The 24,475-nt window shown below is 41.4% G+C and overlaps 1 protein-coding gene across 1 annotated transcript; it reads right to left on the minus strand.

Annotated features, from left to right (window-relative positions):
• Nucleotides 1-14,050: 14,050 nt before the first annotated feature.
• Nucleotides 14,051-21,744, minus strand: LOC130139261 (uncharacterized). The gene is made up of 4 exons (XM_056315826.1): nt 21,621-21,744; nt 20,737-21,439; nt 14,914-14,935; nt 14,051-14,227 (listed from the first exon to the last, which is right to left on the minus strand). The coding sequence occupies exons 1-4, from the start codon at nt 21,742-21,744 to the stop codon at nt 14,051-14,053; spliced, it is 1,026 nt and encodes a 341-aa protein (XP_056171801.1).
• Between the last annotated feature and the right edge of the window lie 2,731 nt (nt 21,745-24,475).

The raw sequence follows: 24,475 nt of genomic DNA on the forward strand, positions 1-24,475 counted from the left end.
TTGTTAAGCTCACATAATCAATAATAGAGATGACTTATCTTCATGGTCTGTGTATAAGTCATTTATTCTTTTATTCGAATATTTCGTCTCTTTAGATTAATTGCCGGGAATCTTGTGGTGGGTCTTTTTCTTTTGGCCAGTAAAACCATGGACTGAATCATTTGGCTTCTCTTTCGCCAGCATGATCTCATTCATGTTGTCGAGTTCCATATTGTTTACCCTAAAACGTGTCCATATGGCAGATATAATAATTACATGAAACAGAACATGGTCAATGTATCTAGTCAGCCCACGCAATATTACAGTAAACTAAAGCACAAGGCCACCGCCGCGCACGCGACAAGGGTTACCGTGATTAACAGGTTGGCCATGTTACGCTTATCTTCTAATTGCCCCAAATGACCTTGTTTAATGATTTAATCTGCGATTATGCAATATAATTCCACTAAAACGCCATGTTACACTTACCTTCTAATTACTGCCCCACATACACCTTGTTTAATGATTTAATCGGCGATTATGCAAGACAATTCCACTAAAACACCTGGATCGATACGACAACATAAGCTCATTTTCAATCTTCCCAACTAACTTTTGTTTTTGTTTTCGCGTTCTTTTTATAATGTGATGATACGGTCAATTATAAGGGTGTCTTGTGTTGTGGAGGGAGCATGTGAATTGAAAAAAATGATTGCTTGAGGAATGAATTACATGCCAGCAAAATGGTGTCGAAATACACTAGGAAACTTCCATACGTTAGGGATCTCCGGTTAGGAGGCAACATAGTGGGGATAGCATCAATTTAAGGAAAGTGTCTACATGCCTCAAACATGTACTTTCTAAAATGGAGTCCGCTGCAATGTAAGACAATTCCCATTCTCCCAAACTAAAGATTATGTGTCAAAATCCATAAGTTTGAAAGAAAACACAACAGAACTTAGTATGTGATCATTAATTTGGATGGATTGTTGTGTTCAAGAAACTTCCTAATTTTGTAGTTGACAAAACTATTCATGTTAATCTTGTAAATCTAATACGTACTCTAAAATATTTTGATCCAGGTAAATATATTCTGGAAGTGACAACTTTAATACTTCAAAAGAAATTAACTTTCTGGACGCTCAGACTTTACGAGGTTCGGAAGGAAAATTCAGACTCTACAAGTTTCGAAGCGAAAACTTCGAGACTCAACGAGTCTCGAGCGAAGTTCAAACCCTCTTTGAGATAGAAACTCAGACTTCATATTAAGATGTCAAAGATCTTCAGGACTCTAATTTTGAAGGACTCGGACTTTCTCTTGAAGACCTACGGCGACTTAGTTTCGAATGTAAAGCAAGAACCAAAATTCTTGAGGACTTAGAATTTATTCGGAACGAAACATAACGGCTAATGATCTGGCGTGGATTTCACAAAAGGAAAGTTTTGATTGACTCAATCTAAGCCTAATTGATTGACAATCAAACATTATGACAAGTATAGATCACAACGGATAAAACTCTACTTATGGAAACCGGGATTCGGTTTGTATGGGCGACCCGGATTCAATGGGATTCGGATTTTGTCAACCAACGGCTCTTGAATCCATTTTATACAAATCTGTCCAAGGTGAAGATTGGAAGATGATCCTCTGAAGACTGTCCAGCATTTCGTTTGGAAGTGGATGAGTATAAAAGAAGATCAACGAGGAGCGGAAGGAATAGAACGAAATCGAGAATCAACAAGTCCAAAATTTGAGTACATTCAGTTCTATTACTTGTCTTTCCTGAAGGCTAGATATTGAGATTTTGAGGGATTTTACGTAAAAGTGATTGTGTGAGATAGAGAATTCTATCATTCACCGAGTGATATCACTCAAATCTTGTAATCCCTTTGATCATATAATGAAATCCCAGCCCAGTGAGGGCTATCGGGCGTAGGAGAGTAGACGTAGGCTTTATTTAAGCCCGAACCACTATAATTTCTTGTGTGCTGAGTTCTCTTTATCTCTAATCTCTCGTTATATTATTGACACGCACACTAAAACATTTAAAATCTGATTATTGTTCGAGACTTTACCGATTATAAAGTCATTTCCGCTTTAAATTCTGCCAAATTCACTTTAATCACCAATTCACCCCCCTCTAGGTGATACTGCTAGCTATATCAATTGGTATCGAGCAAGGTTGCTCGTTTATTGAAGTGCTTTTTATTTCTAAGCTAACGATCTTATGGCTAGCATAAGTGTTCTAGGTCTCATTGAAGGATAACCTGAGACCACCATATTTTGATGGCAAGGAATACAGTGATGCGGAAAAACAAGATGAAGGCATTCATCAAATCGGTTGATCACATGCGATTGGGATGTTGTCATCGGAGGAGTCAATCCTAAGTCCTCTACACCGCATACGCTTCAAAGGAAAAACTAGATGGAAGCAAACCAGAAGAAGCTCCATTATCTCAAGCTGAGATATCAAAAGAGAAGCTTTAGATTCAAAAGCAATTTATTCATTTTATTGTGCCTTGGCACCTATTGAATATAACAAAATTGCTTCTTGTGAATCGAGAAAGGACATACAGGACACCCTCCATACAACATATGAAGGAACGGATCGAGCCAAAGGAAACTCGAGATCAATCTATTGCTTGGACAATATGAATCCTTCAAAATGAAGTCAGGGAGAATCGATTCTTTGATATATATGATTCTTGACATAGTGAATGGTCTTGCATATTAAGGACAACCGGTCTCGGATGCAATGAAAGTGAACAAGCTTGAGAGGATTATCAAATGAATGAGATAACATAAAACCTCACTTCGAGAAACTCAAAGGATCATGCCTCTATCGGTAAATGAATTGATTGGAACTCTTCAGTCATATGAAACTGAACAACTGAATGAGGAGAATGAAACTAGAGGTAAGAAGTCAATTGCTTTGAAATCTAATATTGATTCCGATGATGCAGATTCGGAAGAAGAGGGTATTGATGATGAAGAGCTGGCTCTCTTCATAAAGAAGTACAAAAAGATGAAAAAGAAAGGAAGAAACTTCAAAGGGAAGAAGCCTTTTGAGAAAAAGGAATCCTTGATGATGCAGAAAAATCAAAAGAAGTAATCTACTTCTATTGCAAGAAGCGTGGACACATCAAATCAAAGCTGTCCAATTACGAAGTAAAAGAATAGCAAATTTGAAAAGGCAAAGAAAGCTTTGAAAGCAAAAACCGGAGTGATACTGAGTGTGAAGAAAGTGATAAAGATATCTCAAACTTTTTGTCGATGGCCAAGTTAGACTCGGACTCAAGTTCGGACTCCATTCTAATACCGAAGTTGAAATCGAGGTAAAGTATCCACGAAATTCCAATTGAAGTGTCAAATTACATTGATGAATTATGCTTGGAATTTAAGGTTGTTCTTAAGAGAATCTACGAACTAAAAAGGAGAATTCAATGCTAAGGCAAAAGATATTTTTCAAAAGGACAAAATCGATTTTCTACAAAAGAATTTCATTAAATCAAGGAAAATCGAGATTTACTTGCCGAAGAAAATTTTGTTTTTTGAAAAGGAAGTTTTTTTATATTACTTCCAAATTTTCAAATGGTTCAAAAGCATTTGAAACATATCCTTTCTATACAAATTCCTTACTATAACAAATACGCTCTCGGATTTGTTAAGGAAAATGATCGAGTTGATTGATTTTCCAAAAATCAAGGAGAGATTAAAGCAAAGACCTCCCTAGACAAACCTACAAAAATCACTTCCAAAGGAATTTCGTAAAACTTGTTGGTAGAGGTGCTCTCAAGTACTCAAAATGTGGAGATCCACAGCACTTTGAGAAGAATTGTCCTAAGGTCTGGAAACCAATTCAGAGAAACTTTGTAAAAACAACCTATACTACTAACTCTCAAGGACCCAAACAAATCTGGGTACCAAAGAAAGCTTGAATGTATATAATTCTTGCAAGTTACTAGCAAAAGAAAAAGGAAATGGTACTTGGATAGTGGTTGTTCAAGACATATGACAGGAGATCCAAGTATGTTTATCAAATTTCAAAGTCGAATGGAGGAAGTATTTCCTTTAGAGGAAATAACAACGGAAAAATTGTTGGAAAAGGCAGGTTGAAGTTGGAGGACTTACTATCAATGATGTCTCATTGATAAAATGTCTCAATTACAATCCCGATCGGCATAAGTCAACTATGTGACACAGGCTTTAAAATAAGCTTCCAAGAAAGCATCTGCTGTGGCTCTAGCAAAGACGGCTCTCAAATATTCATGGGACGACGACATGGTAATATATATCTTCTTGATGTAAAGTCTGATTCTACTCAATGCTTGATTTCTATCAAGGAAGATGAAGACTTATGGCATAGAAGAATAGGGCACATCAGCATGAAGCAAATTTCAAAGATCTCAAACAAACAACTTGTTCGAGGTCTTCCAAGTCTCAAATATAAGAAAACAGAATTATGCACAGCTTGTACCTTAGGGAAACAGGTAAGACGTTCTTTTAAGTCTATACATCATGTTTCTACTAATCATGCTTTGCGGCTTTTACACATGGATGCTGTTTGGACCAACCAAAACTCAAAGCATTGGTGGTAAGAAGTACTGTTTAGTCATTGTTGATGATTTTACCAAATTCACTTGGGTATTCTTTCTTGCTCACAAAAATAAAGCCTTTTCATACTTCTCAAAATTTGCAAAAAGAATTTAGAATTAAAAAAGGTTATACCATTTCCAGCATCAAAACTGATCATGGGGGAGAATTTGAAAATCAAAACTTTTCAGATTTTTGTGAGGAAAATGGCTTTCAACACAATTTTTCTACTCCTTATACACCGGAATAGAATGGTATTGTAGTAAGGAAAAATTGTTCTTTGCAAGAAATGGCAAGAACTCTTTTGATTGAAAGAAAGATTCCTTATCAATTTTGGGCAGAAGCAGTTTCTACAGCTTGCTATATTATTAACAGAGATTTTCTGATGCCTATTCTTGACAAAACCCCCTATGAGCTTTACAAAGGTAGAAAACCCAGTGTTTCATACTTTTGAGTGTTTGGTTGTAAATGCTTTATACTCAAGAATTCAAATGATCGTTCTGGTAAGTTTGATGAGAAAGTAGATGAAAGATTTTTCCTTGGATATTCCACAATAAGCAAAGCATATAGAATTTTCAACAATAATTCTTAGACCGTGGAAGAAACAATGAACGTGCGATTTTATGAAAATGTTAAGACTCACGAGATGAATCGAATCATCTCCTCATGTTCAAGAGAAGTACGAAGCTCAACAAGAATTCCCAAAGATCATTGAATGCATTTGAAGAAGGAAAAGAAGATTCAACATTTGTCAAGACTCAACGAGAATCTTCAAAATCGATGATACTCGAAGGAGAGATTCAACGGAAACTAAAAACAGAAATCCAGTCATAAAGAAAATGTCAATGCTTTAGCCTTGATATCGAGATGGAACCAAAAGGAATTGATGAAGCACTTACAGGACGCAAGTTGGATGGAAGCAATGCGGGAAGAACTTCAACAATTTAGAATCAATGAAGTATGGGAACTCGTGCCAAGACCCAAGAATCATCCGGTAATTAGAACAAGATGGGTATTTAGAAATAAACTGGATAATAAGGGAAAAGTCACAAGGAATAAAGCAAGGCTTGTAGCAAAAGGCTACTCACAAGAAGAGGGCATAAATTATGATGAAACATGTGCACCGGTGCTAGGTTAGAAGCCATAAGGCTATTTTTAGCTTATACTTGTTTCCATAATTTTAAATTATTTCGGATGAGCGTGAAAAGTGCATTCTGAATGGCTACATCAAGGAAGAGGTATATGTAGAACAACCTCTTGGTTTTGAAGAACCAAGAAAATCTGATCATGTTTACAAGCTTAAGAAAGCCCTTTATGGTCTGAAACAAGCACCTCGTGCTTGGTATGAAAGGTTAAATAATTTCCTTCTGCAGAATGACTTCACAAAAGGTAAAGTTGATACAACTCTGTTCATTAAGAGAAAAGGTAAGGATTTCTTAATTGTTCAAATTTATGTGGATAATATTTTATTTGGATCCTCTAATGAAGTGCTTTGCAAGGAATTTTCAAAGTGCATGCAGAATGAGTTCGAAATGAGCATGATGGGAGAGTTGACATTCTTTCTTGGACTACAAGTGAAACAGACCAAAGATGATACTTTCATTTGCCAATAAAAGTATGCAAGAGAGATTGTGAAGAAGTTTGGAATGCAAAACAGCAAGAAAACAGACACTCCAATGTCTCATTCGTCCAAATTGAACAAGGATGAGAATGGTAAACAGGTTGATCATAAGGTGTTCAGAAGCATGATTGGTTCATTGCTATATCTTACTGCATCTTGACCTGACATATTATTTAGTGTCAGTATGTGCGCTAGATTTCAATATGACCCAAAGGAATCACATCTTACAGCAGTCTAAAGAATAATCAAATACATTGGAACTTATCCAATGTTAGGTCTTTGGTATTCAAAGAGATCAGATTTTAGACTTATTGGTTATTATGATGCTGACCTTGCTAGATGTAAAGTTGACAGGAAGAACACCACAGAGACATGTCAATTACGTGGAAATATGTTAGTGTCACGGTACTCAAAGAAGCAAGGCACGGTTGCACTTCCCCTACGATGAAGCGAGAATATGTGGCATTGGGAAGTTGTGGTGCTCAAATTACGTGGATGAGGCAACAACTACGATATTTTGGAGTCAACGAATCAAATATTCCAATCAATTGTGACAATACAAGCGCTATCAATCTGACCAAGAATCCAATTCTCCATTCACGAGGCAAGCACAATGAAATCAAGCATCACTTCTTCAGAGATCATGTTCAGAACGGTGATGTGAATATTCAATTTATTGATTCTAAAAATCAATTAGCTGATATATTCACAAAACCTTTAGATAAATCTTCATTTGAATTTATTCAAAATAAATTATTCATTACTTACCCTTTTACTTGAAGAATTTCTAAGATAGGAACTTTTCAAACTCAAGCAATTTAAGTCTGAAAGCCATATTCAAACTCAAATGCAAGGTAACATTCTCATTTCAAATTTTGGCGGGTATATTTTATTTCTGGCAATATCCATTCACATATTTTATTTTTGGAAGAAAATCAGGTACATAGTCTAATTTATTTTGATTAATTGAGTGTGCTTGAAATATTTCTATCTATTCCTACATAATCGCAACACTTTTTGTAACCTCCCAAAATCAGTTTCTCTTACTAAAAATCGTCTCCCTGATAAAAGCCCTAATAGAAACCCAACTTTTGCTCCCGACTCACACCTCCTCAGAACCTACTCTTTCTCCTTCTCAAAGATTCAACCTTTCTCTTCCAAGGATCTTTGTACAGTCACAATGCCTTTCAAAAGATGATCATCGCGCATTCTCAATAGAGATTCAAAGTATACACGACCGGCAGAGTACATGGAGGTCACCGGTTTGTCGAAACAAAATCGGACAAGCGAGACATCTTCGAAAGCAACTCCTCAAGCATCTCCTCCAAAAACTTATGGTAAAACAGATTTTTACTTCAAAGATCTGAACTTTGTTTGGAAAACTTACCAAAAGTTGAAGAAGAGTAATGCTTCTGAGTCAGTCTTACATGCGTGTTTAAAAGACAATGGCTTTAGATCAGAAGTACAGCTTGTGGAAACATATTCTTCGCTTCAGACTACCATTGGTCACTCTAGACAGAATGTATCTACTTACGAGCGAAAGGGGAATATATACGGAAAAGGAAAAGAAAAAGTGGGAGAATCTTCTCTAAAGAAATGCGATATCACAAGACCTAAGTCACGGAACGACCTAGATTCTAACATTACAAAAATAAAAGAAGAAGATGATGATGTCGGGCTTGTTAATAATTTTGAGAAGAAGATGGGAATTGCTTCTAGCATTAAGGGAAAAGGAAGTCTCTTTAGGAATCGACTGCACAGTGAGTTTTACAAAATCTTGCTATCAAGAGGATCATGAATCACAGAAGTGTTGATTTTCAATTTCTAGAAAAGACTGGCATTTTCGTCAAACATCATTTTGACAGTTTGGGAATGACTGAATTCTGCCTTTAGTGCCGCACACATGTATCTTGGCCGACTATATACTTCTACTCCAATTTATCTATTATTGTCTCTGATTGGATTCAATTTACTATTGGTGATAAGGAGTATAATACGAAGGTGATTAATTGGTTGCTATTATTGGAGTTAAACAGTCGGTTTTTTCTATTGAGGTTAGTGCGGAAGAAGCTTCCAAAGCGGCCTCGAGAAAATCCAAACTTTTCCAAAGATCAAAACGGTTCATTACTTATCTGATCTAACACGGAAGACGGTGATCTTACATAAGATCATCATTAATTGCTTGCGGCCCAAAGCATCATCCAAGATAGATTTTTCTAAATTTGAAGTCAAGCTTATTTGGGCAATTTTGAATGAAGTTCCATTTTCTCTTCCTCATATTATCATCCATCACATGTACAGAACTCTACTAAAGGACAAGGGTCAACTCCCTTATGGTGCATTAATCAGTAGGATTTTTGTCTATCTTAACATTACTGTTCCTGATGATTTGTGTAAGACTTTTGTTCCTTTAATGTTTGTTGGGGAAAGGATGTTGGCTAAGATGAACTTCAAGCAATTTGCTATCAGAAAGGATAGAGAGATTCCAGGAAGCAGAGCCAAAGGCAATTTTGGAGATAAGTCAGAAGCACTATCTGTTAAAAGGAGAGAAGAAAGAGAGAAAGAAGAAAGAAGCAAAGGAAAGGAGAAAGCAAGGGAACAAACTATCCCAACAAATCCTCTACAAGTGTATAGAAAGCGAAGAAGACTCCTCCTCGGAGATGAAGAGGATGCAAAGAAAGTCTTGATATAGGATTCATTTGTTGGTCAAGAACATGTTGAGAAAGAACAAGGGTCTTCAGAACCTACTCATAAAGTTTCAGAACCTACTGAAGAGGTTTCAGAACCTACTGAAGAGGTTTCAGAACCTACTGAAGAGGTTTCAGAACTAGCACTAGAGGAATCAAGTTCAAAACAACAGGAACACAACACAATTCCTATGGTGACAGAAGAAGGTCCATCTCCACAACAACACCCCGAATAAGTAATATCGGAGAATGTTGCTGCGAGAATATCTGAGATACTCAAGGGGAGATTTCGATTGCAAGAGAAGGTGAGTTTGAACACTTTGCATCTGAACATGTCCAGGGACAACCCTCAGAGGACAGGACCATACTTCAACTTCTGCTAGAAATTAAAGACAAACAGTCAGTTCTCGAAGAAGATATGAAGAATCTTAAGACCATTATTGAAGAACATAGTAAAAATCTTTGTCTTCAAGCGAGAACAAGACAAAGTAGATCTTGAAAAGGCCATTGCTCAATGTTCAACTAATCACGGAGCAAGTTTGTTGGTCAATGTTCTCTCGAGAATCGAGGAAAGCTGTTCAAATCCTTAAAAATTTTCAACTCGTTCGCACACCTTCCAAAAAATAGCCTGCTTCATCTCCCTTCGATTAAAACTTTGCTTTTCGATGTTTATTTTGAACTATTACTTTCTCTTAGGCTTGATTTATGTAAGCCGACTTGGTTATTCAAGTATTAATCTTCCATTATCTATTTTTCTTCAGCGACAAAAAGGGGATAATATATTGCATATATTACGAGAACATATATTACGGGATGCATATTATCATTATTATCGGTATGCGAGACATAATGCGGAGTTATTGGACGGACTTGAAGAAAAGAAAAGGACACGATTTTACAATTTGCACTTACATTTATACGTGCCTTATGCGCTCAATAGTTATTTAATGTTCATTTTATTCTCAACTATTATCAAATCTTTTAATACTGCATGGAAGTTTTGTCACCATAAAAAGGGGGACATTGTTGAGGAAACTTCCTAATTTTATAGTTGACAAAACTATCCATGTTAATCTTGTAAATCTGATATGCACTCTGAAGTATTTTGATCTAGGTAAATATATTCTGAAAGTTGCAACTTTAATACTGCAAGAGAAATTAACTTTCTGGACGCTTAGATTTTACGAGGTACAGAAGGAAAAGTTCAGACTCTACAAGTTTCAAAACGAAAACTTCAGACTTAACGAGTTTCAGAACGAGAAGTTCAGACCCTACTAAGATAGAAACTCGGACTTCATATTAAGATGTCGGAGATCTTCGGACTCTAATTTTGAAGGACTCGGACTTTTGCGAAGACCTACGGCGACTTAGTTTCGAATGTAAAGTAAGAACTAGAAATTCTTCGGACTCGGAATTTATTTAGAACGAAACATAACGGCTAGTGATGCGGCGTGGATTTCACAAAGGAAAGTTTTGATTGACTCAATCTAAGCCTAATTGATTGACAATCAAACATTATGACAAGTATATATCACAATGGATAAAACTCTACTTATGGAAACCGGGATTCTGATTGTATGGGCGACCAGATTCAATGGGATTCGGATTTTGTCAACCAACGGCTACTCAATCCATTTTATACAAATCTGTCCAAGGTGAAGATTGGAAGATGATCCTCTGAAGACTGTCCAATGGCTAGTTTGGAAGTGGAGGAGTATAAAAGGAGATCAATGAGGAGCAGAACGAATAGAACGAAATCGAGAATCAACAAGTCTAAAGTTTGAGTACATTCTGATTCTATTACTTGTATTTCTTGAGCTAAATACTGAGATTTTGAGGGATTTTCTGTAAAAGTGATTGTGTGAGATAGAGAATTCTATCATTCACCGAGTGATATCAGTCAAATCTTGTAATCCCTTTGATCATATAGTGGAATCCAGCCAGTAGGCTGTCAGCGTGGGAGAGTGGACGTAAACTTAATCTAAGCCGAACTACTATAATTTCTTGTGTGCAGTTCTCTTCATCTCTAATCTTCCATTATATTATTTACCTTTGCGCACTAGAACATTCAAAATCTGATTATTGTTCAGACTTTCCGATTATAAAGTCATTTCCGCTTTAAATTCTACAAATTCACTTGAATCACCTATTCACTCTCCTCTAGGTGATACCTGCTAGCTACATCATGTTGATGTTGTGCAAAGATCAAGCAAAAAGCCAAAAGTAAAAACTAGACGATTTTTAGTTGATTGGGGCGTTGGAAGATTTTCAGTTAGGGACTAGAAGGTCGCTTGTTCGAATCCCACAAATTGCGTGCAAAACTGCTCTAGGCCACAATCCTTCTATACAAGTCATAAGTCTGAATCTAATTGGGGCTTGCAGGATATTCCATGAAACTCTAGGTAACTAGATTTCCACAACTGTGTCCCTAGATTATAAAATAAAGTAAAAAATCTATTCAGATAGGCCATTTATAGGTTGGCATCTCGAGGCTCATTGTTGAAGCGTTAATCATGCGAATCACACAAGTTTCGTTTAATTTCTTTTTTATTGGTCAATCGGCCGCCCGAAGCAAGTCATGCAAGGATGAGCAACTTTCAGAATCTGTCGGAATCTGTCCCTTCATGGCTTCAGTTTCTCGGGTTACTTTCTTCAGGACTCTTGAGAGAACATCTTTAACGTACATTAAGCAATGTTAAACAACAATAGGCTCAATTTTTCAGACATGTTCTGGTGAAGCATCCCTTGCTTCAGAACGTCCACGGCCTGTCCGGTGGGGTGACCACATGGGTGTCCCCCAATTACGTAGATCCTGGCTATTGCAGAAGCAAATTACAAAGTTGTAGGGCTTGTGCAACATGCCAAACAAATCCTAAAAAAACGCCCACTAATCCCTATTCGCTAGTCAAATAATGACTCAGACCGTGTGCTTATTAACCAAATCCTGTAATTAGCTACTCGAACATGTTTTATATATTCTCTGATCTGGATTTTGTTTGTTTATGTGTCACGAGTAAGATCAGACAAAGATGTTTCGTGCACGCTTACGTTTGGCGGAGGAATTGAGACAGCTTGATCTAGGTAATACCCTACAATATATATATACACACACCTCACGGAGAATTGGTAGAGTAGCCATGACTGTAAGCCACTGCTTCAAATTGGAAAAAAACAACGTAAACCATACCAAAATTTGCTTTTACATTCCTATATTTTGCAATGAGGAGTCTAAGATGGGAAACAATGGAGATGTGAGACAAGTATGCTATTTCATAAGGCCCTTCTCTCGACCATCCAAAAAGGACCTCTTGTTAGTCTTTAGACACCATTAATTCCCATTTTAAAGTTCTCTGGCCTCATAATCTTTCGGATCCACATTATCTATATAGAATGGCAAGTGGAGAGTATACTCGCAAAACCGGATCATCTTACCGGTTGAGCACTACAATTCGAGAGACGTATCCAATCAATCCTAAACCTATTGTATGGATGCTAATTCAGTCCTCAACTTAAATTATAACCCTACTAAAATTGGAAAGCGTAAAACATCAAAATTAGGAAACTGCCTTTTTTAAATTAACTCATAAAAAATATCCGATGTCGTCGGCCAAGTCACGCCGATTCTAGTCGCATCACCGTTTCGCCTTCCGTTTAGACTTACGCACTGTCCAATCGGTCGAGAAATGCACCACTAATAGATTCCGCATCATTCTCCTCCACTTGAAAAGAACTCATCCTCGAGTTAAAATCAGAATCTGGAGATAACGGCTCACAAACATCTCCTTCCGCTTTGTGTTTATACGCTACTGACTTTATACTTGATTAGCTTCCTCCAGTTTCTGTTTGACTTCATGATGCACTTCCATAATCTGTTTAGCCATATGATCCGCTGCTACACTTTTATCCGCTTGCTTAGGCAACTGTACCAAATCCAGAGTATGTTGAAGCGCATTTGTATAAACAACAGAAAAAGGCGACCTGCTGACATTTCTACGCAACTGGGGCCAGTAAAATCGCTCCCAGACTGCAGCAATAGTTTTATCACGACGTAGATGTGCAGCTAATCCACCATCATGTAAATCGCGAATTACCTTCTCTCGTAATGATGTCCGAGGAAGGCAAAGCTGATTGCCACGCATCAGATAACCATCCTGCATATAAAAGTCTTGCACAGGTTGACCAGCAGCACATGACTCCCAAACTTTTCCAAAGTTATCATCATCTACATAACAGTTTTTCAGCTACTTGAACCCTAGAATTTCTTGGCTCAACGTAATCAACAAGCCAGCTCTCCTACTCAATGCATCTGCTACAACATTATGCACACCTGACTTATACTATAATCTGAAAGGAAATTTTTGCAAAAATTGACACCATCGCACATGCATATCTTTGCTAATCCTCTTCTGACTATCCAGATACTTCAAAGCTTCATGATCAGAATAAATGACGAATTCTTTCCCAATCAGATAATGCTCCCAGGTCTTCAAAGCCCTTACGACAGAATAGAATAAATGACGAATTCTTTCCCAATCAGATAATGCTCCCAGGTCTTCAAAGCCCTTACGACAGAATAGAATTTTTTATCATAAGTGCTCCACTTCTGTCTTGCGTCACTGAGCTTCTCACTAAAATAGCAAACTAGTCTACGCTCTTGAGATAAAACAGCTCCTATACCCACTCCACTAGCATCACAGTCCACTTCAAACAGTTTATCAAAATCAGGTAAAGCAAGAACAGGTACAGTACATGACTTCTCCTTCAAAATAGCAAAACTATTCTCAGCTTCCTCTCTATCACGCCCCGAACCCCATCGAGCACGCGTAACACCACTCTGGTCGATTGATGCGATGTCCCAGGGTATCGCCTACCCAATTATTATCTTTTCAGAGATTTAAAACGATCAGCGGAAACCTCAATTACCCGGACAATAATAAAACTGGGATAAACAGGGAGAATAAACATACTCGTTCTTCATTCAAACTTATATAATATTCGCCATTTACAAGCCACCATATACATATGCACGATGTACTATAAACCACCGACATCAAAAGGATTGATAGCCTGGACATTCTATCACCAAAAATGGAACTCCTCAAAACTGTCTCTTATCAACCCCTAAACCTACCCCCTACGCCCTCTACTAGGCGTCCACTCTGAGTCTGATTATTCGCCCTCTGAGTCCGAATCCCCCTGGACTGTCTGCTTCTCCGAGGACTCCGGTTCGGCTCCTATCTCAATCGGGTTATTGATGCCACCCGACTCCGCTGGGACTTCTATCTGCTCCTCTGAGTCGGACTCCTCATCAGACCCGTACTCTGGCACAAAATCGGGGTCAATCCACTGTTCATACAGGGGAATGTACACCGGTTCTTCTTCTGGCTCAGCGGGCTCCTCCTCAGGTTCCGCCTCGGGTTCCTCTTCTTCTGGTTCTTCCTCTGGGATCGGCTCAAGATCCACATCCATCGGATCGTACCCCGCTTGCGATCCTTCGGGCTCTGGTTCTTGCTCTACCCCAGAAAGACTCAGGTGCTGCGGGCGCCGGCTGTAGTCCTGACTGCGCTAGTTTAGTCTCCACACTAGTCAACTCGCCATCCGGAGGAGGTATAGCAGACGGGTCCTAGTCCCCAACTCCATCAAAGGGGATGTCAAATCCGCGGACGGGTCCAAACTCGTATATCCCGTCCCTGAAGAACCAGGCGGTGTATGTGTGGGCCTGCAAAAGGAGTAACCCTATATCTACCCAAACTACTGAGGTATGCTTTATCAAGGTCATATTTTCATCGATCGGAAACTCTACTACATTGTGGTCGATGTGCCTTTGGTAACCCAAAACGCTACGGTGGCAAGGCGGCGGCGGATTCATTGTTTAGGCCGGGGTTCTGAAATTGTTTGGTTGAAACAACCATAAGAATACATCTCAGTAAGCACACACCCTAAACCCCACCTAAGCTATTACGTACCTCTAGACAATCAAGACAAACAACCACATTCAGCTATTACATCGCAGGCACACAATCAATACTTACCTGGGCCTTTCCATCGTGCAACCTGCACGTTAACCATAATAACATCATTCCACTTACATGCATGTTCTAATTACGTTTCATGCATTCATTCCGATCTCATCACATCTTTTTCACATCACTCACCAGTGACCCGCATAATGGTACCGCCTCAGGTTCACTGCAACCAACTCATCACAATACTCCAGGGTCCGCGTAATGGTACCGCCTCAGGCTGTGTATCTTGCCCGCGTAGTAGTACCCTTTCGGGCTCAACGCCCCACCACCTACGACACAACCCGCGTAATGGTATCGCCTCGGGTTGGCCGTCCTCCGGTATCTAGGGTATCGTCCCAGCGTATTCGTACCGCCTCGGGACGGATCAATTCCCCAGCGTAATGGTACCGCCTCGGGGATTTCCACAATCACACATACCATACCACACAATTTCTCGCTCATACACATGCTCCACACTCACTTGCCAATAAATTGGCCAATCACGCGTAGCCCGTGCATGCACCAATTCACACACATTCTCATGCTCATTAAGCATTCAACATGGCCGATTGACAATTAATTCAATTCAGCCCGGGCGTGCACATAATCAAGCATATTTCAATCAATCAATTGCACACCAATGCACCCAATTTCATCACCACAGTTCAAACGCACAACCAACATACAAATTGGCATTTTTTTCATATCAAAACCATGGCAAATCAATTCCGTCTCTTCACGACATTTTCCCACAATTAGTCGCCGGATCTAAATACTTAATTTACATACCGAACCGCATTTTCCAGCATTCAAACCAACAAATTCAGCATATAATCAGCCTCTAAATTTCCACCAAAATTTCCCCATATTCATTCCTTAGGCCCGCTAATCAAATCCGCCCCTAAAACCATACTAATCCTTGTCTAATTTAACCCGATTCCACCTCAATTTTGTCCGTCGATACCCGAAGTCCTAAATAAAGTTTAGAGCGCGACTTACCGAGACTCTAGACTGACTCGACTCGAGCGGAAAATGGGTGGCGGTTAACGGTGAACGGCGGTGAGCGGCGGCGCGGCTCGGCGGTGGCGATCGGCGCACGGCGACAGTGGCAGCTTGCTCGGCTTGGACCGGCTGTCCACGGCCAAGGGAGAGAAAGGGTGAGCCGAGAGAGAGATAGAGAGAGAGGACGGTGGTGGCGGTGGCGTGAGGGGCGTGGCGGTGCGGCGGCGGCGGCGGCAGGCGGTGGCCGGCGGCGCGATGAGTGGCCAAGGGGGAGAGGGAGAGCTCACGGTGAGGGAGGGGGAGAGAGAGAGAGAGAGCCGAGAGTTTGAGAGAGAGAGCATGAGGAGAGAGAGAATGGGTCTTGGTCTAAATAGTCCAATTTTGATCAATTTTGGCAAATTACCATCTTGCCCCTCTCTAATCTTTTTAATCAACGGCCGAGATTCGATCTTATCTTGGAATCGACGGCCGAGATCGAATCTTTTCCAAAATATCCAAGGGCAATTTGGGAATTTCTCAAAAAGTTCAAGGGCAAAATTGTCCAACTCAAAAATTAGGGCAAAATGACCAAAATGCCTTTCCCTCTTAAAGCTTGCCCTTAACAAATTCCTAGGGGTAAAACGGTCACTTTTCCATTTTCTTGCAAAAATTGAATTTTTCGGAAGGATCCGAGAAAATCCAAAGCTGTACGTTCCAACCACAACGTCGTCCTAACGTCCCGTTGTGAATTCCCAATTTTCCGATGTCCAATTTGGGCTCTAATTAATAATCAAATTTTATTTAACGTAACTCAAGCGTTTCTCAAACTAACGGGCGGCTTTTAGGGAAATTCGCATATTCGACCCGTGACTGATAATAAATCGAGTCACGTGCAAGTTCATTCGGTTCGTGACGACTTCGGTTGTCACTTAATCGCGAGGATCGATTGCTAGATCCGAGGGGCACGATCGTTTGGTATAGGTTCAGGATCATTCGTCAATTCATTTCGTGGTCCAGCGGAATCACCCGCGATCCACTACTATGACAATGGCGGACTAACCCCTGGCTATCCTTGGATCGGCCTACAGTGGCTCAAAATGTCACCTCGACGATTTTATGGTTGAAAATCAATTCACGATCGAATTTTCTTTAGTCGCACGAATTTAAATCCCTAATTAGCCTTTCCCTATTGGTTAGTATCCCAGGAATGATCAGTTCCGGGCGAGAACTGACTACGAGTACATTCATAAAACCAAGCATTTCATAAATCCCAAATAGGCAAATTTTAGGCTGTCACAACTTTCCCCCCTTACAAAAATTTCGTCCTCGAAATTTACAAATCCCACTACTATTCAAACAATTGGGGGTATTGACGTTGCATTATCTCTTCACTTTCCCAAGTCGCGCCTTCAGTCCCATGATGCTCCCATACAACCTTGACCATCAGGATCGTCTTGTTCCTCAAAACTCGCTCTTTTCGATCCTCAATCCTTATTGGTCTTTCGGCATACGACACCTTGTCGTCAACTTCTATCTCCTCATAATTTAACACATGAGTTGGGTCCGGTTTATATTTCTTCAACATCGATACGTGGAACACATTATGCACTTGCGACAAATTCGGTGGAAGTGCAAGGCGATACGCTAAATCCCCAATTCTTTCTAAAATCTCAAAAGATCCCACGTACCTCGGATTTAACTTGCCTTTCTTACCAAATCTGGATAGTCCTCTCATGGGCGATACCTTAAGAAATACGTGATCCCCTACTTGAAACTCCAAAGGTCTTCGCCTTCTGTCTGCATAACTCTTTTGACGGCTTTGAGCTGTTTTCAGCCTTTCACGAATCACCTTAACAGCCTCAATTGACTGTTGAACTAACTCTGGCCCGGTTATACTCCTTTCTCCTACTTCGTCCCAGCACACGGGCGTCCTACAAGCCCTGCCATATAGCGCTTCAAAGGGCGCCATTCCGATGTTCTGCTGAAAACTATTATTATATGCAAATTCTGCTCAAGGGCAATTGTTCTTCCCACTTACCCTGAAAATCTAACACACATGCCCTAAGCATATCCTCTAAAGTCTGAATCGTCCTCTCAGACTGGCCATCTGTCTGAGGGTGGTAGGCTGTACTGAACTGCAGCTTGGATCCTAATGCCGTCTGCAGACTTTTCCAAAAACTGCGGTAAACCTAGGATCACGATATGAGGTAATAGTCACTGGTACCCCATGCAATCGAACTATCTGCTGCACATATAACTCAGCATACCGATCTAATGCGAAATCCTTTCGCACCGCCAAAAAGTATGCCGACTTGGTCAATCTGTCGACAATCACCCAAATAATATCATGACCTCTTTGGCTCCTTGGTAATCCCGACACAAAATCCATAGTTACATGCTCCCATTTACATTCTGGGATTTCCAACGGTCGCAACAATCCTCCAGGCTTGCAATGTTGTGCCTTCACTTGCTGGCACGTCAGACATTTGGCTACATGTCTGGCTATATCCACTTTCATACCGTTCCACCAATAAATCTTGCCTCAAATTCGATACATTTTGGTACTACCTAGGTGGATACTATAAGCTGCTACGATGCGCTTCGACAAAATCTCTTCCTTAAGCTCCGCATCATCGGGCAGACATAATCATCCACGGAACTTCAGTATCCCGTCTTCGGATATCTGGAAGTCCGGCTTTCTCTTGGCCGCCTCCATCTACGAAATCCTTTGGATTTCTTGATCCGTAAACCGTAACATCTTAATCTTAGCCTGGATCTCCGATTCAATCCTAAGCGTAGCTGCAAGCTCGAGACTTGACTTACTTGAATCTAAACTCCGAGTCTCGCACTTTTTCTAGCAATGTCCATTCCTTGACTATTAAATGCGCGATGCTCGACTTCCAACTCAATGCATCGGCTACCCGGTTAGCCTTCCCGGGATGATATAGAATATCACAATCATAATCCTTTAACAACTCCATCCACCGACGCTGCCTCATGTTTAACTTCTTTTGAGAAAACAAATATTTGAGGCTCTGATGGTCGGTATAGATCTGAAATTTCTCTCCGCATAAATAGTGTTGCCAAATCTTCAGGGTGAATACTATTGCGGCTAATTCCAAGTTATGCGTTGTATAATTCAACTCATGCGATCTTAACTGTTTAGACGCGTAGGCCACTACTTGTCCATTTTGCATGAGTACACACCCCAATCCTTTCAACGACGCATCGCTATAAATTTCATATCTTCCGGGTCCTGATGGAATAGTCAATACCGGTGCCGTTGTTAATCTATGTTTCAATTCCTGAAAACTCCTCTCACATTTGTCGGTCCATTCAAATCTCGTTTCCTTTTTCAATAAATGTGTCAACGGCGTTGCTATTCTTTGAAAACCCTTCCACAAGCTGACGATAATATCCAACCAAACCCCGGAAAACTTGAACCTCTGTTACCGTCGTCGGTCTCGGCCACTTCATCACAACCTCAATCTTCGCTGGATCTACCGAGATTCCTTCCCAAGAGATCACATGATCGAGAAATGCTACTCGATTGAGCCAGAATTCGCACTTGCTAAAGTTAGCATACAGTGCGTTCTCTCTTAAGGTTTGCAACACCTTACTCAAGTGAAATTCATGCTCCTCTAGGCTCTTCGAGTACACCAATATGTCGTCTATAAAAACGATCACGAATTGATCTAAGAACTCCTTAAATACCCGATTCATTAGATCCCTAAAGGTAGCAGGGGCGTTCGTCAATCCGAACGGCATTACCGTAAATTCATAATGTCCGTATCTCGTCCTAAATGCCGTCTTTGGTATATCCTCCTTCTTAATCATCAACTGATGATATCCTGTTCTCAAATCAATTTTAGAAAACACCGAAGCCCCTTGTAATTGATCAAACAAATCATCAATCCTCGGCAAAGGATATTTATTTTTGATCGTCACCTGATTTAGCTGCCTATAATCTATACATAACCTCAACGATCCATCTTTCATTCTCACAAATAAAACCGGCGCTCCCCACGGGGACGCACTCGGACGAATAAATCCCTTGTCTAACAATTCTTGCATTTGTACCTTTAATTCATTTAACTCAGACAGCGACATTCTATAAGGCGCCTTCGAGATTAGCTCAGTTCCAGGTGCCAACTCGATTACAAATTCTACTTCTCTTTCTGGTGGCAATCCCGGCAATTCTGAGGAAACACATCGGGATATTCGCACACCACAGCTATATCATCTAGCCTCGGCTCTTGGCCGCTAGAAATCCTTGACACCACTTCACTCAACAACTTCGTCATTTCTAGCGACGAAACCCATGGAATCGAGGGTCCTCCTCGACTTCCCACAAATTTAAATTCCGGATGTCCAACCGGATTAAATTGGATCACCATGCTATTGCAATCCATTACGGCCCTCTGCTTAGATAGCCAGTCCAAACCCACTATCATATTGAAATCATATATGGCTATAACCGCTAAATCAATCATTTCCTCCCTATCCCCAATCACAATCTTACAATTTGGACACCCCAGTAAAACTAGAATCTTGTCATTCAAGGGAGTTGTCACACATAACACAACAACAAGCGACTGCGGTTCTAAACCAATCAACTCAACAAATTGCTCAGATATGAAAGAATGTGACGCCCCAGGGTCAAATAAAGCATACGCAGCATGGTTGCATAGAGAAACCGTACCTGTGACAACCCCTGGCGCGTTCTCAATTTCTCTCCTGGCCATGGCGTACACTCGTCCTTGCGCCTGTGGCCTATTCTGATTAGCTGTCTAGGCCGCTCCAGTCTGATTCCCGTTCCTGGGTGGCGGCAACGCAGGTGATCTATTTTGCCTGAGATTGGGGCAATACCTTACGTGATGACCAAATCCACCACACCCAAAACATGCTCTGCCCCGAGTTGGACAAGGTCCATTTCCATGCCTTTCCCCATATAACCGACATGGACCATTCTGATTTCGGGCCGGCTTCCCTATGTTTCTTCTAATAGGAGGGACAAAACGTCTATTACCCGACATCGGCCTCTTCCCGAGATTACGATTGTCCCTATCCTGGACAAACCTCGACCCAGATACTGCTGCCCTGTCTACCTGGTCCCTCTCAAGAGCCTGAGCCCTATCATATATGTCCTCATAAGTCCTCAGATTCACCAGTATCAACTGGCTGCGAATGTCAGCTTTCAATCCATCCTGAAACCTTCGCGCCTTATGCTCGGGATGCTCTACCATTCTCGACGCAAATTTAGATAATCTAGCAAATTCCGCCTCATACTGATCCACCGTCATCTGACTTTGGCGGAGTCTCATAAACTCTGCTAGCTTTCTTTCCCTAGCGCTCTCCGAGAAATACTTTCCATAAAAACTTTCGGTGAACGCAACCCAAGTCTGGGCGGTACCTTCAGGAAACACTCTAGCCCAGGTGGCCTTCCACCAGTCATTCGCATTGTCGTGTAATTGATATACTGCCAGGGTTACTTTCTCATTATCGGTGCACCCTAATACCTCAAAGGCTTTCTCGAGTTCCTCTACCCATCGTGGTGCAGCCTCGGGGTTACCTTTTCCAGTAAAACTTAGGTGATTTTAGCTTCATAAACTGCTCGACCAATTGGTGCATTTGTCTATTCACATTCACTTGCCCCTGCCCTTGATTCCCATTATTATTATTAGCAGCAGTGGCCTCGGCAGCTTGGGCATTCGTAGCAGCTCGTTCCTGAGTCTGCTGTCCTATTAAATTACCAATCTGCTCTAGGGTCCTCATGACCGCTTCCATTCTAGGATCCTTTGCATGTCTAACATCAACTCTGGGGTCCACTGCAGCTCCAGCATCAACTCCAGGGTTTTCTACCGCTCTAGCACCCATTCCGAGGTCCTCTACAGCTCTAGCTCGAGCACGACCTCCACCTCTTGTTCCTCTTCCTGCGCCCCTTCTTGGGACTCTTCCTACACTTCTTCCTTCGCTGCTCATTATTTCAGCTTCCTACCACTCTCCTACCTGCTATAGTTCCACTCAGGAATCAGTAACCTAGGCGAACTAGATCAGTCTAGTCCTAGGCAGTGAATTAACGCAAGAATTCACTCAGCAGGTAATCAATCATTACAGTCACGAGGCCACAATCAATAAAGTCTGAACACTTACCTCAGGTCCAGACGCACCTGCATTTCAGTCATCACAACAATCAATTCACTCAACCAATCACAACAAACAATCTGGAGGCACGTGTAGCTTATTTCGCCCTATGACTTGCTAAGGTCTCCCCAAATCACTACCCCAGGGTCTCTGCTCCTTATCACTCCAAACTCCGACCAGTTTAGATCGAGCTAACCTCGCTCTGATACCAATTCAACTCGGATGTCACGCCCCGAACCCTGTCGAGCACGCGTAACACCACTCTGGTCGATTGATGCGATGTCCCAGGGTATCGCCGACCCAATTATTATCTTTTCAGAGATTTAAAACGATCGGCGGAAACCTCAATTATCCAGACAATAATAAAACTGGGGTAAACAGGGAGAATAAACATACTCGTTCTTCATTCAAACTTATATAATATTCACCATTTACAAGCCACCATATACATATGCACGCTGTACTATAAACCACCGACATCAAAAGGATCGATAGCCTGGACATTCTATCACCAAAAATGGAACTCCTCAAAACTATCTCTTATCAACCCTTAAACCAAACCCCTACGCCCTCTACTAGGCGTCCACTATGAATCTGATTCTTCACCCTCTGAGTCCGAATCCCCTTGGACTGTCTGCTCCTACGAGGACTCCGGTTCGGCTCCTATCTCAATCGGGTTATTGATGCCACTCGACTCCGCTGGGACTTCTATCTGCTCCTTTGAGTCGAACTCCTCATCAGACCCGTACTTTGGCACAAAATCGGGGTCAATCCACTGTTCATACGGTGGAATGTACACCGGTTCTTCTTCTGGCTCGGAGCGAGGCTCCTCCTCAGGTTCCGTCTCGGGTTCCTCCTCTTACGGTTCTTCCTGCGGGATCGGCTCAAGATCCACATCCATCGGATCGTACCCCGCTTGCGATCCTTCGGGCTTTGGTTCTTGCTCCGCCCTAGAAAGACTCAGGTGCTGCGAGCGCCGGCTGTAGTCTTGACTGCGCTAGACTAGTCTCCACACTAGTCAACTCGCCATCCGGAGGAGGTATAGCAAATGGGTCCCAGTTCCCAACTCCATCAAAGGGGACGTCAAATCCGCGGACGGGTCCAAACTCGTCTATCCCGTACCTGAAGAACCAGGCGGTGTATGTGTGGGCCTGCAAAAGGGGTAACCCTATATCTACCCAAACTACTAAGGTATGCTTTATCCAGGTCATATTTTCATCGATCGGAAACTCTAGTACATTGTGGTCGATGTGCACTGGTAACCCAAAACGCTCTGGTGGCAACGGCAGCGGCGGATTCATTGTTCAGGCCGGGGTTCTGAAATTGTTTGGTTGAAACAACCATGAAAATACATCTCAGTAAGCACACACCCTAAACCCCACCTAGGCTATTACGTACCTCCAGACAATCAAGACAAACAACCACACTCAGCTATTACATCGCAGGCACACAATCAATACTTACCTAGGCCTTTCCAGCGTGCAACCTGCACGTTAGCCATAATAACATCATTCCACTCACATGCATGTTCTAATTACGTTTCATGCATTCATTCCGATCTCATCACATCTTTTCCACACCACTCGCCAGTGACCCGCGTAATGGTACCGCCTCAGGCCGTGTATGTTACCCGCGTAGTGGTATCACCTCAGGCTCAACACCCACCACCTACGACACAACCCGCGTAATGGTACCGCCTCAGGTTGGCCGTCCTCCGGTAATATCGGGCATCGTCCCGCGTAGTCGTACCGCCTCAGGACGGATCAATTCCCCGCGTAATGGTACCGCCTCAGGGATTTCCACAATCACACATACCATACCACACAATTTCTCACTCATACACATGCTCCACACTCACTTGCCAATAAATTGGCCAATCACGCGTAGCCTGTGCACGCACTAATTCACACACATTCTCATGCTCATTAAGCATTCAACATGGCCGATTGACAATTAATTCAATTCAGCCCGGGCGTGCACATAATCAAGCATATTTCAATCAATCAATTGCACACCAATGCACCCAATTTCATCACCACATTTCAAACGCACAACCAACATACAAATTGGCATTTTTTTCATATCAAAACCACGGCAAATCAGTTCCGTCTCTTCACGACATTTTCCCACAATTGGTCGCCGGATCTAAATACCTAATTTACATACCGAACCGCATTTTCCAGCATTCAAACCAACAAATTCAGCATATACTCGGCCTCTAAATTTCCACCAAAATTTCCCCAAATTCATTCCTTAGGCCCGCTAATCAAATCCGCCCCTAAAACCCTACTAATCCTTGTCTAATTTAACCCGATTCTACCTCAATTTTGTCCGTCGATATCCGAAGTCCTAAATAAAGTTTAGGGCGCGACTTACCGAGACTCTAGACTGACTTGACTCGAGCGGAAAACAGGCGGCGGTTAACGGTGATCGGCGGCGAGCGGCGGCGCGGCGGTGGTGGCGA

The sequence above is a fragment of the Syzygium oleosum genome, unplaced genomic scaffold, assembly GCF_021117445.2.
Source record: "Syzygium oleosum isolate NSW1041296 unplaced genomic scaffold, Sole_v2.1 Sole_v2.11, whole genome shotgun sequence".
NCBI lineage: Eukaryota > Viridiplantae > Streptophyta > Magnoliopsida > Myrtales > Myrtaceae > Syzygium > Syzygium oleosum.

Excerpts from the sequence above, each read along its gene's own strand:
- LOC130139261 (XM_056315826.1), bottom strand. The coding sequence starts at position 21,744 with ATGGGTGCTAGAGCGGTAGAAAACCCTGGAGTTGATGCTGGAGCTGCA. Across the intron at positions 14,936-20,736 it reads GGATTTGGTCATCACGTAAG|GTTGCACGATGGAAAGGCCC; the intron begins GTATTGCCCCAA and ends GTTAACGTGCAG. Across the intron at positions 14,228-14,913 it reads TGCACGATGGAAAGGCCCAG|TGGATTGACCCCGATTTTGT; the intron begins GTAAGTATTGAT and ends CTGTATGAACAG.